The sequence below is a fragment of the Pholis gunnellus genome (genome assembly GCF_910591455.1).
Source record: "Pholis gunnellus genome assembly, chromosome: 3".
Taxonomy (NCBI): Eukaryota; Metazoa; Chordata; class Actinopteri; order Perciformes; family Pholidae; genus Pholis; species Pholis gunnellus.
Window position 1 is genome coordinate 4110853 of NC_136529.1, and position 14634 is coordinate 4125486.

The window sequence follows — 14634 nt, forward strand, 5'->3', positions numbered from 1 at the left end:
ATTATTGTGAAGCCAGAGATCAGGTTACTTTTATTTGTACCCGTAGGTACAACCACACACAATCAACACAGACAACAAGACAAACATGATAAAAGTACACAAGGCTACAAATCAGTCAGTCACTAAATGAAATGACAGTAATGCCTAGTGCCTATACAGTATCTAGTGACACATATTTATGATACAGATGTTATGAGTACTGTAAGGTGTATTGCAAGTTTTAGAATTTACTTTAGGAGAACAAAGAACACACCACCGTTATGTATCCATTCTGAATGGAATTAGTTTTTGCCTAAATCGGTAAAATAAAAAGTGCTTGCAGGATTCTTAAGGTAAACAAATTAAATATACAAAAAATGTAAGCAGACAGTGTAACATCTATTTAAACAGACCGAATATATCTTTTTAAGATATTACTAATTAAAATAAGTGTTTATTGAGAATTGATGTGGTATCACAAAACATGTGACTAGCCGAGTACTTAAAACTCCAAAACTCAACATTTTATTTATTAATTTGGATATATAAAACATAGATATATACCCTCCGTGAATTTAAAACCAGCCTCATACTCGGCCTTAAAAAACACGTGTATAACATATGTGTTATGGATAACCCTCACATGTCCAAACATTGCTGATCCATGACCTGTTCTCACAGTGCTAAGACCACCTCAAACATGTATTATGTCATATTTGAAAAAAAATTGTGAAACAATAAAAAGCCTCTGTAATTATATAATGTATTTACTTGTTTATTGATCTAATACATCAAATGGGCTCAACAATATAAGCCTTTATTGTAATTCACATGTTACAGCAGCACAAAGAGGGAATAAGTTCATTTAAATAAGTAAACATTCAACATTTATATATAATAATAATATATATACACAAGTGTATATACATAATTATAACAGTATAATTATTATACTCTTTTAAAATATCGTTATTTAATTTGATTATTTATTTATCACCTAAACTCAATTACGTAATAGGAAAAGAATCTCCACTTATTTATTTTTTTAAATGTCTATTCATTTTAATAAAAATGCTTTTTATTGTGCCTGTATTTGTCCGATGGAAGCTGTGAAGAAAAAACAACTACCAATCCGCAGTGTAGATTAATCCGCACATTCATTCATCTGATTTGAGATCCGCTAATTCAAACCTGCTCCCTGACGTAACTTTCACATTTTTTTTGTTGTTTTTATTTATTTATTTCGCAGCGCGACATCGAGGCTACATTTTCTGCTGGCTCCGTAATATGACCGCCTCGGTCCCGTGCAGTCACCAGGGGGCATGCACATAGTAATAATAATAATAATGCATTTGAGGAAAGCCTGCTATTACGACGAGCCTCCATCGTTCCCACCACACGGCCGTGGAGTGATGGAGATGTGCGGTTAGGCTTCATGTGTCCGGCGGGTCTGCCCCTGGCTTTTTTTTTCTTGGGGAAGATCATATTGGATCATATTGTTTGCAGGACGCGGTTCCTCCTGCAGCCCCCCCAGTCCATCCCGACGTAGTTGTGAATTGAACATGGCGACTGTACCAGTATATTGCATCTGCAGATTACCTTACGACGTGACCCAGTTTATGATCGAGTGCGACAATTGCAAGGACTGGTTCCACGGCAGGTAAGTCCGGGATTGCTCGCCGTGGCGGCGGTGCTGTTTGTTGTGTGTGTGTGGTGGTTTGCATTTGTTTTAAACAAACAAAAATGGCGAGGTCTCGGGCGCGTTTGACAGCTTTGTGGCTCTCGGTCGCCCGTCTACATCTGAAGAGAGGCCGCTCGAAGAAGAAGAAGAAGAAGGCGGAGTTAAAATACAGCCGACCGGGGTTGTGACATTATTTCGCGAATAACACAAAACATATTCCTCTTTTTAAAAAGTTCCGGTGGTTTATTGAGAGATGTCGGCCCGGGTTTCGTGTATTAATTGCACTTAGCGGGTATTTAACATCCCCGCATAGCCCCGAACTAATCCTCTCGCGCTGTAGCGGGCGGGCGGCAGAGGCAGCACGGGAAGCCTCGGCGGACTCGCCGCTCGTTTGTCTCCCGTTTACTCTCTCCATAGCCGCTTTCAGGGCCGACATTTCTAGTATATTGTCTGTAAAATGTCACATTCCAACCGTTCTCCGAGCTTTCGCCGAGTGTTTTTTTTATTTTTATAGAGCGAGGCTGGAAATCACGACCCGAGTCTGAGCTCAGCCCCCCGTCCCAGCCTTCCTGCCAGGCGGCAGCTATGGCTGACAATAGCCCGTACTGGAAGCCCTTTGAGCTTCGGCGGCGGGGAGAAACGACACAAATATGAACATTCAGTCGTGCTTTGTCCGTACTTTCAGCTTCGGCGTGTTGCTATTTTAAATCGCAGTGAAACAAATTTCACTGCGATTTAAACGGGGGACGTATCTACGTCCGCCGCCGCTCATCACTTTCCCCGCCGCTCATAAGCTGCAATGATCTCGGATCCCTGTTATCACCGCGCTACGTCTGCCTCCCGCCGTCGCAGTTTAGTTGCTACACAAGTCTCAGTCTTTGTGTTTGTAATGTTTCACGCTGTTCCGCTGCACTCTGCATTCCTTTTTTTGGTGGTGGTGGTGGTGGTGGTGGGGGGGGGGGGGGGTCGTTTTGTTAATCGAGTTTTTTTTTTCGTTCGGCGAACGAGCCCTTCAGAGCAATGAACAGTATTTACGCGCCCGAACATTAACCCTTTAATGCCGCCCCCCCCCCCCACCCCCAGCTGCTCGGGCTGTTCAGGTCGCTTTATCACATTACAGCGTGTAATGAATGAACCATCACCTCCAGTCACGCGTCAGCATAAACCAAACATGCCAGTATAATTAAGAAAATACCCATCTTTAAATGTAGACCCTAAATCAGCTTAATGCTGCTTACTATACTGTTATTATATACAGTGGTCAGTAGTCCCCTGATAAATAGCGAAATACTGTGTTTTGTTAAGAAAAGTGTTACAATGCATCTGACTTATATCCCTGCTTATTATATAATCCAATCATTCAGGATCCTCAGTTTGACCTCTATTAAGGGTTAAATTAAGTCATGTTGGGCTGCACTGTTGCCTCACATGCCTCAGATGGGCCCCGGGTTCGATTTCCAGGGCTGGACGGGCCCTCTGTGTAGAGTTTGCACGTTCTCCCTGTGGGTTCCCTCCGGGTTCTTCGGCTTCCTCCCACAGTCCAAAGACATGCAGCTTGGATTAATTCATTCATATTTAATTCAATTAATGAATGGGTTAATTGCCCGTAGGTGTGAATGGTTTGTCTATGTGCGATGGCCCTGCATAGCCTGGAGATAAGTTGTTAAAGATAACGGATGGACTCAGTAATTTAACTCAAATTCCAAATGATCATAATAAAAATAAAAAAAACTATAATAGCTGTGTAAGTTTAGAGTGAAGAAAAACAAACATGCTGTACCTACATGATACTATGTTCTTAGATGAGATTAGATGATGTAATGGAGACACAGCACCCGTATTTGCTACGGGGGTAGGACTTTATTGTAGACCGTTATCTGACGTAATAACTGGTAATAACATTGTCAAGTTATAGAAAATATGTGGAAATATGACAAGATGTAATAGCACACGGGTATTTGGTTGTGAGCGTGTAGCAGTTATGTAAAAGTCCATTATTTTGGATGAGAGTTGGATGAGAAGACTGGTATCAGAGACACAGCGGGGGGAAATCTGGGGAAAAAGAGACTTTCCCACAACTTCACGAGTCATCTTGGTTTCTACCAGGTTTGAGTCACAACAGTGTTCAGGAGCGGTTCTTTTCGAGATTCTGCTTGCAGTTGTTGTGCCCATCTGTTGTTGATCAGGAAATAGTTCAAACTCTAACTGCTCCTCAAACCGCAGTGACTTGTTTTTACTGTACGTTTCTGTCTTGAGTGAGCAGTCCAGCCGGGGTGGCTCTTGTGTTTTCAACACTTCTGTGATCGGGATGCTCCAGATCGGAACCCAGCATGTGTCTGCATGTGTCTGTCCTGTGGACACTTCAATGAGACCTGGTTCAAAGGAGCGGCTGTAAAACGGTGGATGAACACATTTCATTTACTATAAGTTCTTCACAATAAAGGTCTCGTTATTTCTTTTCTGCTTGTTCTTCCTCCCTGCCGTATTAGTAGACTTGTTTTATTGAGGAATAGGTGCCAACAAAGTTCTGCTAGTTGAGTGATGAACACATTTTCCTATTGGTTCTTCACAATAAAAGTCCCCTTGTGAATTTGACATTTAAAAGCTTTTATTTTGAAGGAACAAAATCAGGAAATGTTTGGTTTTCATCAGCAGTAACTTAACAGGGCTCAGACAGCAGGTCTCAGCTGGGCTCCAGTCCTGTTTTTCTTAAACTATTCCCTTTGCTCTCCTCTGGAGAAGAACTCCCATGTGGGGGGGAGATGGTGGAGACCTTCGTTTGATGATTTGTCTGGATTGTGCCCACATGTTGTCCACATCTCGTCCACATCTCAATGAGATGAGAACTCAATGAGAGCCAGGACACATATGTGGTCTGGCTGATCGGAATCCAATGCGCGCGAGATCCAATCTCAGAGCGTACAGACTGGACATGCGTCCTGGCGTGATCGGTTGACAAAAGACACGTGCGACCACTGTCATGGTTACGTTTTATTTGGTGACATGTCCAGCGAAGTATATATGTTATTCACAATTCTGTAATAACAGAACAGTACATGTTTTTTTATGTTAGTTTTAACATAAATACATCAACAAAATTAACTCGCACATCAATATATTTTTTTCAAACTGTTGTTTTTGTCATGTGTACTTTCACACAGAACTTGATTATTATGCGGCCAAAAGGCGGCGGATTTTTTTCCATAACAAGGTGGATTTTCCTGAATTTTTGCACCACCAATAAAAGCATCAACCAATCACGTTGTGTGGAACATGGATATAGAAGGAGTTACACCTTTACCTATGAGGATTTTAAAACAATAACACAAAGGCTAAAATCAGAATAGCATGTGCAGCAGTCAACACTCTACTCTTCTAGAATATGGATAATAAACCCAAGAATCATGTTCCAGTTCCACCCAACACAGATTAAAGAAATGCTCACTAAGAGGTTGCATTGAGTCACAGAAGCTATAGTGGCACTTTGACTATATTTCCATCTTATAAAGCTGCAGAGGTTAACCTGTTAGCCAAGAGTGGCCCACTTACACCTCCAGCAGACACGGAGCAAGATTATCCTCCCACTGACGTTGTGTTTCTGGCTACCAGACAAAGGCAATTTCCCTATTCACATTACTTTTATCTCTGTTCCGGTCTGCAGGAGCCCATTGGGATGTCTTCTTAGCCGCTGTGTGGGACACAGTGACAGTAAATGTACTGTAAATACAAAAGAATGAGCTAAAACTGCGTATTCTCTGTGGTTTTGTTACTATGAGCGACCCTTTTAATTTATTATAGAATATTGATTAATGCAGCTCAGTCTAATTTCATTTCACTTACTGTCACTAAGGTATAACCGCAGCATAACAGTGCACAGTAGACAGAAGTAGTATCTTCAGTTGAGAAACAATTGTCAAAGAGTGAAGAGCTGTCCAGCATAAAATAAGTCAACACTTCCTGCAGCTGCTTCAAAATAAAAGCCTTTTGGTAGTTCACCGGAAAAAGGGAACCACAGGAAGAGCTGAGCGTGCAATTGCAGAACATTACGACTTCATTGTAGCTCTGAAAGACCAGAACAGAACTGCTGAACAAGAAACCGTGAGTGAAGGGAAAAACTGGAAAGCCAGTTCCAAACCAACATTAATCGCTATGTTGTATATAGGAGCTAGCACCCGCCCTACATTTCCCTCTCAGGTTAACGCTGTTAGCTCTGTCAGCACCGTTGCTGTGGTTTGCACTGTTAGTGCTTTTAACGCTGTTAGCATCTAGCCGCCGGCTCAGCCGTCGCCATGTTGAGAGCTGTGTGGAGGCATGCTCTGCATTTGGAATTTCGTACCTTTAAAAATATCTTTCTGATGAACATATTTTGAACATTTTTAAAAATACATTTTTCCAGATTGATCTATAATAACACATAGCTCTAATATGTTACGGTTTTTGTCCCCTATGCATCCAAAAGTTACCTACAGTAAGAAGATACACATTTTCAAATATAAATGTTCAACCATTAAAAAAAAACACACCAATAAATTCCCAGGTTTTATTCAAATCAAATAATTTAATCTAAACGAGGAGCCCTAATTGCATCAACATCAGTCAATATGGAAACACAGTAGCCTGCACCCATCACTGCAGCTCTGTGACTCACCTGTGTCGACCATCTTGGAGATTGCTAGATACTGGAAATACACAATAAAAATACTCTATACTCTAATTCCTGTTTGTCAAAAGCACTTATGAATCTGTCTCGACTTGACTTGGAGTCCACAAAGCCTGCCTGTCAGTGGATTAGCTCTGGGCTTTCACCACACTGACATCGCAGTGTTTTGGTTCTGGCTGTTATTCAGCTACTGTATTGATAGCGTGCAGTGTTCATGGTTACAGCTTAGTGGTGTCAGGCTACTTAGTTTTTCTTTTATTTGCATTATATCTGATATCTTTTCGGAGACAAGCTAGATTTCTCTTGCCACATCAATACAATGGAGGTAAATGGTTACATTCACAGCATTTCTGTTTAATATATCTTTCCAGAAAAAGTGGAAACACTGTTAACAGATCTCCATTGGAGCTGCTGTCTATAACTCTCTCTCCTCATCCTTAAAACAGTCATTCTTTCAGCTTCAAGTAACAAGCTTTAATGGGAACGATCCGGGTGGTGTGATGCGCTCTCCATATTGGACATCACAGGTCAGCTGTGTCTTGTACATATCAGTCCTGATAATAGTGATCCTATTCTTGTACAGACATGTCTAGAGCCCACCGGACTAAAATGCATAATAGCAGACATTACCTGGTGGGCCTCAAATGACAGCATTGTCGCACTACTATCTGGCTTCTCTCTAAGGAGGATAAGGAGACGACTAGTTTTGAACAGCATCTCCTTTATGGACGTGGACATGACTACATGGATTCACACTCATGAAACATACGCTGTTCTGTAACAGCACAGGCGGCTAACACTAGCAAACAACCCTACAAAATAGATTTGGTGCACTAAATGGGACGTGGAAGTGCCTTTGCTGAATAAATTCTGATGTAGCGAATATTTAGCCGACATGCTAATGCTAGCCTTCGTCTTTGGACAGCTTGAAACATGGCCGATACTTGCTGACATGAAAGAACAATTAAAACTTGTCCAACTGAAACAGATTCCCGGAGACCTCTCTCTATGTTTCTAAATGAGTTAGAAGGCCATGGCGACTTGTTGATGGAAACACGCCCAATGCCGCGTTCACACCAAATTCACGCCGCTTTTGGTGTGAAAGCACGTTCAGTCACATTTATTTCTTGCAACATTTCAATAGGTGGCTTAGAATTAGATTGACGATTTAGAAAACAATATAGAGGAAGAAGGACAGAAACACCTCAGGCTGTTAGACAAACATGAACAATTGTGTTGTTTGTTTCTCTACTGATTCACGAGCTAGCACGGCTACCAAAAACTAGCCAACCAATGCCTTTGGTTGCCTGCGTTGGTCACATAAACCTCACCTTGTACCTCGTAGCGGTGCAGTCATTTACCAGAGAAAATCAAATTGCACACTATTTACCTGTATTGTGTTTACTTGTAGTCAGACATTTGACAATCAAATAGCAGGCAAGTAGCCGATGTCCACAGGGTTTTGCATCAGCTTCCATTGAATTAGATTTGACATGCTGGTGTTTTTGAGTATAAACACGGTGCATACTCAAAATACGTTTCAAACTATTATGAAGGGTACATGTGGGACACAGTCATTGTTTGTTTGTGGCTCAGTGATATTAGTAGAAGTAGTAGTAGTACTAATAGTGATAGCATTATTATTAATCACAAAATATGCGTTTATTAGTAAAACAAGCCTCCCAAATCAAAAACACTTGCCTGATTGATGGTATCATGGTATTGATGGTTTGTAGTTGGTGTTACCTGGACTTTAATTTGTTCGATGATGTTTGGATTTTATAGCATGTATTATTCATCATGACTAGTTCTTAACTCCTGCCTAGTCTGACCAAAAGTCAAAAACATGAGACCGAATCAGATTTTGCATTGAATTAAAATTGAAAGCAAGAATGAAGCGAAAGTATTTGATTGATCTTTGATTCATTGGATAGGTTATAGGTACAGAAGCAGCAATGATTTGACAGTAGTAATGACGGCCCCATGGCTCGATTTGTGTTATCGTTTCTAGCGTGTCCATCTCAGTGTGATGAAGGCCTTTGATTTCACCTCCTCCAGCACGTTATGATCAGACCTGCAGTGTGTAATGTAGCCTGACCTTTAGTACTTCCTGAGCAGCAGATATGGCAGTAAATCTGTTAAAGGGCTCCTCGTTTATCTTAGTATTGCACTTTGAGAGAGAGAGAGAGAGAGACAGACTTTTTTGAAAGAATGATCAAAATCAAAGCAGCAGAGGCTGCTGACTTTTACTTTGGACCAAGCTCCAAAACAACTGAAACCTACACTTCCCATAATGCATCTCATTTGTGTGTGTGTGTTTTTTTTATCCCCTCCCTGGCTGGTAAACACTAAAATCTTTCGAATTCCATACGCCTGGGTTTGTTTGTATGTAGAATCAAAATTCACATAACCCCGATGACATCATCATCAGTGTGTATTCTCCTACTTTAGAAAGCTATTATACAACCATCTTCACATACTGAATAGTACTAACCGCGACGACTTAACGAGTCCTTAGTGTAGAATGTAAAGAGCCCCTTTAAACAGTCTTCAGTGCAGTGTATGTGAACACATGTAGATCTCTACCAACATTAGTGGCATAGCAGTGATACACATACATTATGTTTGATCACATTGAAAGAGTGCAGAAACGCATCATATGACATTTCATCAGTCTCTGCAGAGGAGAAGTCATTTCTCTTCGCCCCACAGAGGAAGGTCAAAGGTCAGAGTCAGTTTCAGAAGTGTTCAAGGACGACGCTGCAGTGAAGTGATGAAAGAACTCAGATGCGGTTTTAAAAATGAGTCCTATAGCGATGAATCCATTCTGAAACCAACACAGCAGCAGCAGCGCTGTGGAGAAGGTGAAGCGGAGGTAACCTGATCTTATGATGTGCGTCTGGTCTCAAACCAGAAACGTGTCAGCAGAATGAGTCTGGAGCTGAGCCACAGCTCCACTGTAGTCAAGGTGAGACGTTTATATAGATCTCACAGTGTTACTCAAACTCAAAACTTACTCCTTAAAAATACACATGTACTTTGTCCTGCTACTTAGCAGAAACAGTGACGTCACCACACCTCTCTGAATTCTCTTGTGGTGTTCTCTTTGATACCACAAGAAGCTGTCACTGAAAGAGTCTCAACATCTGGTTTTTATGTACGTTTCATATTTAGTGTGAGTTGTAGTTCTCCTCGGGGCCACCAAGTCAAGGATCATGAGCAGGCATTTCCACACTCCCCGCCCACTCCTGTATTTGCACAGTGAAAGCCAGGAGGCGGTTGAAGTAAAGCCGTGTGGGGAGGAGCATTCAGGGGGAAACTCCCAGCTCATCAGAGAGCAGCGGCTCCGTATGGGAGGACTTCGCTGGTGCAAAAAAAAAGAGCACGACAGCTGCCGTTTGGAACCGAGCGGTGCGTTCACTGTCATCACGTCAAACACTTGATTTCACGTCAATCGACTGGACTGTTTGCCTTACTTTATATCTCTCGTGCAGTTTTCATTTAAAAAAAATGAGACTTTTACAAAAAAAAGCTTTGTGAGAAATCAATCGTTTATTAAATGTTTCTGATGTAAACTGTCAAACGTAGAGAGGACTGTTACATCACAGGCACTGACGGAGGCAAACTGACTCGCGCCAATTCAACCGACACTTCCTTTCACAGCAGCCGTGACACGGTGTTCAGATATAGAATGCTGCATACACAGTGAAGAGGGCTGTTTGAAGTCTGCTGTGTGCCGTCCTCCACTGTGCTGTCCCCTTTGTCCCACTCTATATGAGGACCGGATGCCCTTCTGCTGTGAACTCATTTTAAAGGACTTGTGTGTTGTCGTAGTCCATATCTCATTTTAGTACAAATTAGGAGCGCTTAAAGTTCCCGTACTGTAGAAAGATTTCCATGTCTTTTTAATGTATTCATTATAAAGCAGATCCATAAATACTGTGAAAGTATGATTATGCTTATTCCATGGAGAAATACACACAGCCCATGTTCAGAAACCTCTAAAGGAGCCGTGAAGACATCCGTGAGGTGTGATGTCACAACGTCACACCCCAGGTAGAAGTGATGCTGAACGCTGTTTAGTTGACACACAGTGAAGTGAAGCTGGCGCCAGAATATGAGGTAATCCCGGCTGGCGCATGGTCTGCAAAGGTTCCACATCTACACTTTTGTAACTTTTGTAAAATATCTTCATTCAAGTAAATATTTTGCAGCCAAATGAAATAGTTTAAAGGATATTCAACCTTTGTTTCTTCTTAATGTAATACTTGACTTGAGTCTTTACAGGACTTGTACAAAAACAATGAGTTTACAGATCATTACAATCCCTCCTCTGCATTGTGGAGGTTGGTTTATGGCGTTCTGCTGGTTACACCTACAGTCTATGTGCATGTCTCTGGCTTACAGTTCATTTTATAAAGCAGTGATGACGCTGTAACTTTGTAACAAGATTAAAAGCATTCATGGTGTCACTGATGGAACTGTTGAAGTCTCTTTCAGGCATCTTTTATTTTTATTCAGAGGCATCCGTCTGTCCGTTATCTCAGGAACACACAGATGAATATTCATTTCCTCAAATTTGGCACAAACCTCCACCTGGACAGATGTTGGAGGTCAAAGGTCACTGATACCTCGATGCCTCGAGAACGCCTTGGGTGAACTTCTTCATATTTGGCACAAACACCCACGCAAGGATGACGTGTTTGGAATTTTGAGGTCAAGGTCACATTTGTTGGCCATAACTCAGAAATTCAAATGCACAGTTACGACGATTCCACACAAATATCTGATCGGATAAAATGCTGAGGTGATGACATCTCGGTGAGGAACGGGTGTGAACGGAGACTCGACCGGACGGTCGAGGCGGTACTTCTAGCTCACACTGCAGGAGAGAGCAGGGAGAGCAAAGGAAACCTCCTCATGCTTCCTTAAGGTCACATTCCTCGACGTTAAAGCGTGTTTCTCCTGTTGTTTCAGCTGTGTCGAGGTGGATGAAGATGACGCTCCAGATATTGACGTATATCACTGTCCAAACTGCGAGAAGACCCACGGCAAATCCACACGTGAGTCGTGACTGAAATGTTATTTCTCTCAACGGAGACAAACACACTTCACTGTTTCTCAACTTCCTGTCACGTGATGTAAAACTCTCAGAACAGATCAAACCGTTTTAAGGACGACGAGATGTTTTTAGTTTAGTTTGTTTTTTCTATCTGTGTCGTACTGCGTTCTAAGTGATTTCTAATTTTTTAATTTTGTTTGTTGTTTTTTCCTGCTGTTCAGTGAAAAAGAAAAAGAACTGGAACAAACATGACACGGGGCAGAGCACGGACATCAAAGCGGTTCAGAACGGCAGTCAGGTGTTCATAAAGGAGCTGCGCAGTCGGACCTTTCCAAGGTAGAGACACTCCAGACACATGAAGACACTGCCACTGTGTTTGTACAACTCTATGTTGAACTGTCCATCAATCGTGTGAGATAAAGTGGTAAACCTTAAATAGTCACACTTAATTAATTAAGATCCCCTTTAATGGGTCCAATTATAATCACATTGATGATTTGGCCTCTGTCAACATTATTCCTCACATTATTAATAATCCCACTAGGGGGCACTGTCTGATAGCTTCTGAAGTTGTGCCTTCAGCAGTCTCACATGTTGCGCTGTAACCAGTGGTTCCACCGGTGGAAACACTTAACACACTCACCTCTGTGGGTTCCAGCGCTGACGATGTGGTGGTGAAGCTGAGCGGCGGTCAGCTGACCATGGACTACCTGGAGGAGGGCGGCTTCAACGAGCCGATCCTGATCCAGAAGAAGGACGGGCTGGGCATGTCCATGCCCGCTCCCACCTTCTACATCAGCGACGTGGAGAACTACGTCGGTAAGGACTGCTGTTACCACGCCTACTGCTGCCATCACTCTTCTTTGTACTACTACTGCTACTACAACAACTGTCACTGCTGTGACTGATACTACTATTACTGCAGTATTACCACTACTGCACTATAACTACTACTAGTGCTATTACTTTTATTACTACTGCTGCTGCTGCTGCTAGTGCACTACTTCAACTACTGCTTCTACTGCCTCTGTTACTGCAGTAATCAGCACTAATGTTTCCGCTTTTGCTGCTAGTGTACAAGCAGCAAACTAGCTAACTTGTATCCTCGCCGAGGACGCCACAGCAACGACTTAAAAAAAGAAGATTAGTGGTCCATCTTTACAAACAACACACAGAAGTATGAATAAAAAACAACGACACACTTCTGAGCGGTTTTCTGAAATATAAAAAAGAAGAAAATCAAGTGTTTTTGTTCAAATTGTACCAAGCTACCTCCAGGTGATTTAACCCCGGCCTGTCCGCTTGCTTCCTCTTGGTTTTGGCTCCACATATCCATAAAAATAAAAACTTCCAATAGCTAGTTTTCTAGTTTACTACTAGGGGTACTACTTTATTGAGTAATTTGACTCCCTGTGGCCTCGTATTCCTGTCCTGTACCTCTATGGAAGCGTCACAAACATGGCTAGAAGTAGAGAGAACTCAAACATGTCTTTAATACAGTATAACACAGTTATAATAGCACAAAAAAAGAAAAAACACAAATTGAGTTTCTTTGATAATTTCTTCAGCAAAACTTGAAAAAAAAGAAACTATAAACTAAAAAACCTGAACTATTTACATTTTACTCCTTTACTTACGAACTCTCTTGTCGTCTGTACTCGGGGTCAACAGCCTGCGGTTCAGTCAGATTTCACAGTGTTGGTCTCGTGACTGTTGGGCTCAGCTCTAAATGTTTTTTACAGGATGTGGTTCTTGCAAACGGTTTATTTTTAGACACTTTATTGAAATATCACTATTTTAAGTTCATATTTGGTTGCTTTTCCAGAATGAAGCGTTTTGTCACACATGATACATTCAAGGGCCGTTGGAAATTTGAATATTCGACAATAGGTTCTGTATTTACAGCCTCTGGCTATGATGCATTTTTTTGCATTTAAAAAAAACAACAACATGCTTTTCAAAGCTGCCAGCTGGTTGTGGGGTTCAGAGGGTTCACTAATACTATCACTGCTACTACTGCTACTATTACCACAGTAACAGTTACTATTAATGTTACAGGAACTAGTGGTATGAGTAAAACTATCATTGGTTTTATTACTACTAATACTACTACTAACAATACTACTGATACTGTGATAACTGCTAATACGGATTCCATTTCTACTACTACTACTACTGCTGCTGCCACTGCTATTAAAGCTGGAGTTACTTGTACAGCAACACTGAAGCTAGTACTACTGTGGCCACTAATAGTGCTGTACACTACTGTACTATCACACTACTACTACTACTACTACTGTTGCTACAACTGTTGTACTAGCACTGTACTAGTACTACAACTGGTCTTCTGAAGTATTACTCTACATCTACTACAATTACTGCTGTAGTCACAGTATTAGGTGCAGTATTAATGTATTAACAACTTGTACTACTTTACTTTACTACTCCTCCAGTATAACTATCACTGCTATAAATACACAACTATCGCTACTATACTACTATTACTCTAAATATCCATTAGAATGTCTTCATTTACAAGCAGGTCAAAGTTCATTTGGGCAGTGCTTTCAAAATAAGAGCATGAGCAATAGAAGCGGGAACATCATCTTATTCTATTCAGAACTATTCATTTTCTGTTTTCTACTTTTTCTGTTACTATAAAGTATACTATATATTTTCTCTGTAATTTTAACATTATTAATCCATCATTTAGATTTGATTGTCCGAGCAGATGGATGTGTTGTGACACAGACAGACCAACATTTCTTTTCCTACAGTTACAGTTTCATTCATGATTGAGAATATGAAAAAAACCTTTGAAAGAAGGGAAATAAACACGAGACAAAAAAATGAACTATACCATTGTCTCATCAATAGGGGGCGCGTCTGTCCTATGTTTTCCCTGTGCACTGGTGCTCAGTGATGACATCACCTGTTACACATCAACAGCACACTGCTGCTGCAGACATAGTTCCCTGCTGAAGGAAAGTGTTTAGCCTGTAGGCGGTTAGTGTTTAACCGTGTCCCTCTGTCTCTGTCCCAGGGCCCGACGTCGGCGTGGACGTCGTGGACGTCCCCAAACAGACGGATGGCAAGATGAAGCTCAAGGAGTTTGTCGACTATTACTACAGCACAAACAGAAAGAAAGTGTTAAACGTCATCAACCTGGAGTTCTCTGACGCGAGGTAGGCGCTCTGGTGGTGACAGATTTTGCCGTGTGAAGATGGCAATCTGAGAGAATCCCCCGGTACT

General features: G+C 41.5%; 1 protein-coding gene across 3 annotated transcripts in view; it reads left to right on the forward strand.

The window, feature by feature from the left end:
• The first annotated feature begins 1414 nt into the window (after positions 1 to 1414).
• Positions 1415 to 14634, forward strand: part of phf2 (PHD finger protein 2) — a 30576-nt gene continuing 17356 nt past the window's right edge. Inside the window, exons 1-5 of one of the 3 annotated variants that reach the window (XM_079186613.1) lie at positions 1415 to 1639; positions 11298 to 11383; positions 11604 to 11718; positions 12041 to 12201; positions 14426 to 14567. In XM_079186613.1, coding sequence (XP_079042739.1) covers positions 1542 to 1639; positions 11298 to 11383; positions 11604 to 11718; positions 12041 to 12201; positions 14426 to 14567 — 602 coding nt within the window. In that variant the 5' untranslated portion in view covers positions 1415 to 1541. The remainder of the gene's footprint in view (positions 1640 to 11297; positions 11384 to 11603; positions 11719 to 12040; positions 12202 to 14425; positions 14568 to 14634) is intronic. The other 2 variants (XM_079186614.1, XM_079186615.1) reach the window with 2 other exon arrangements.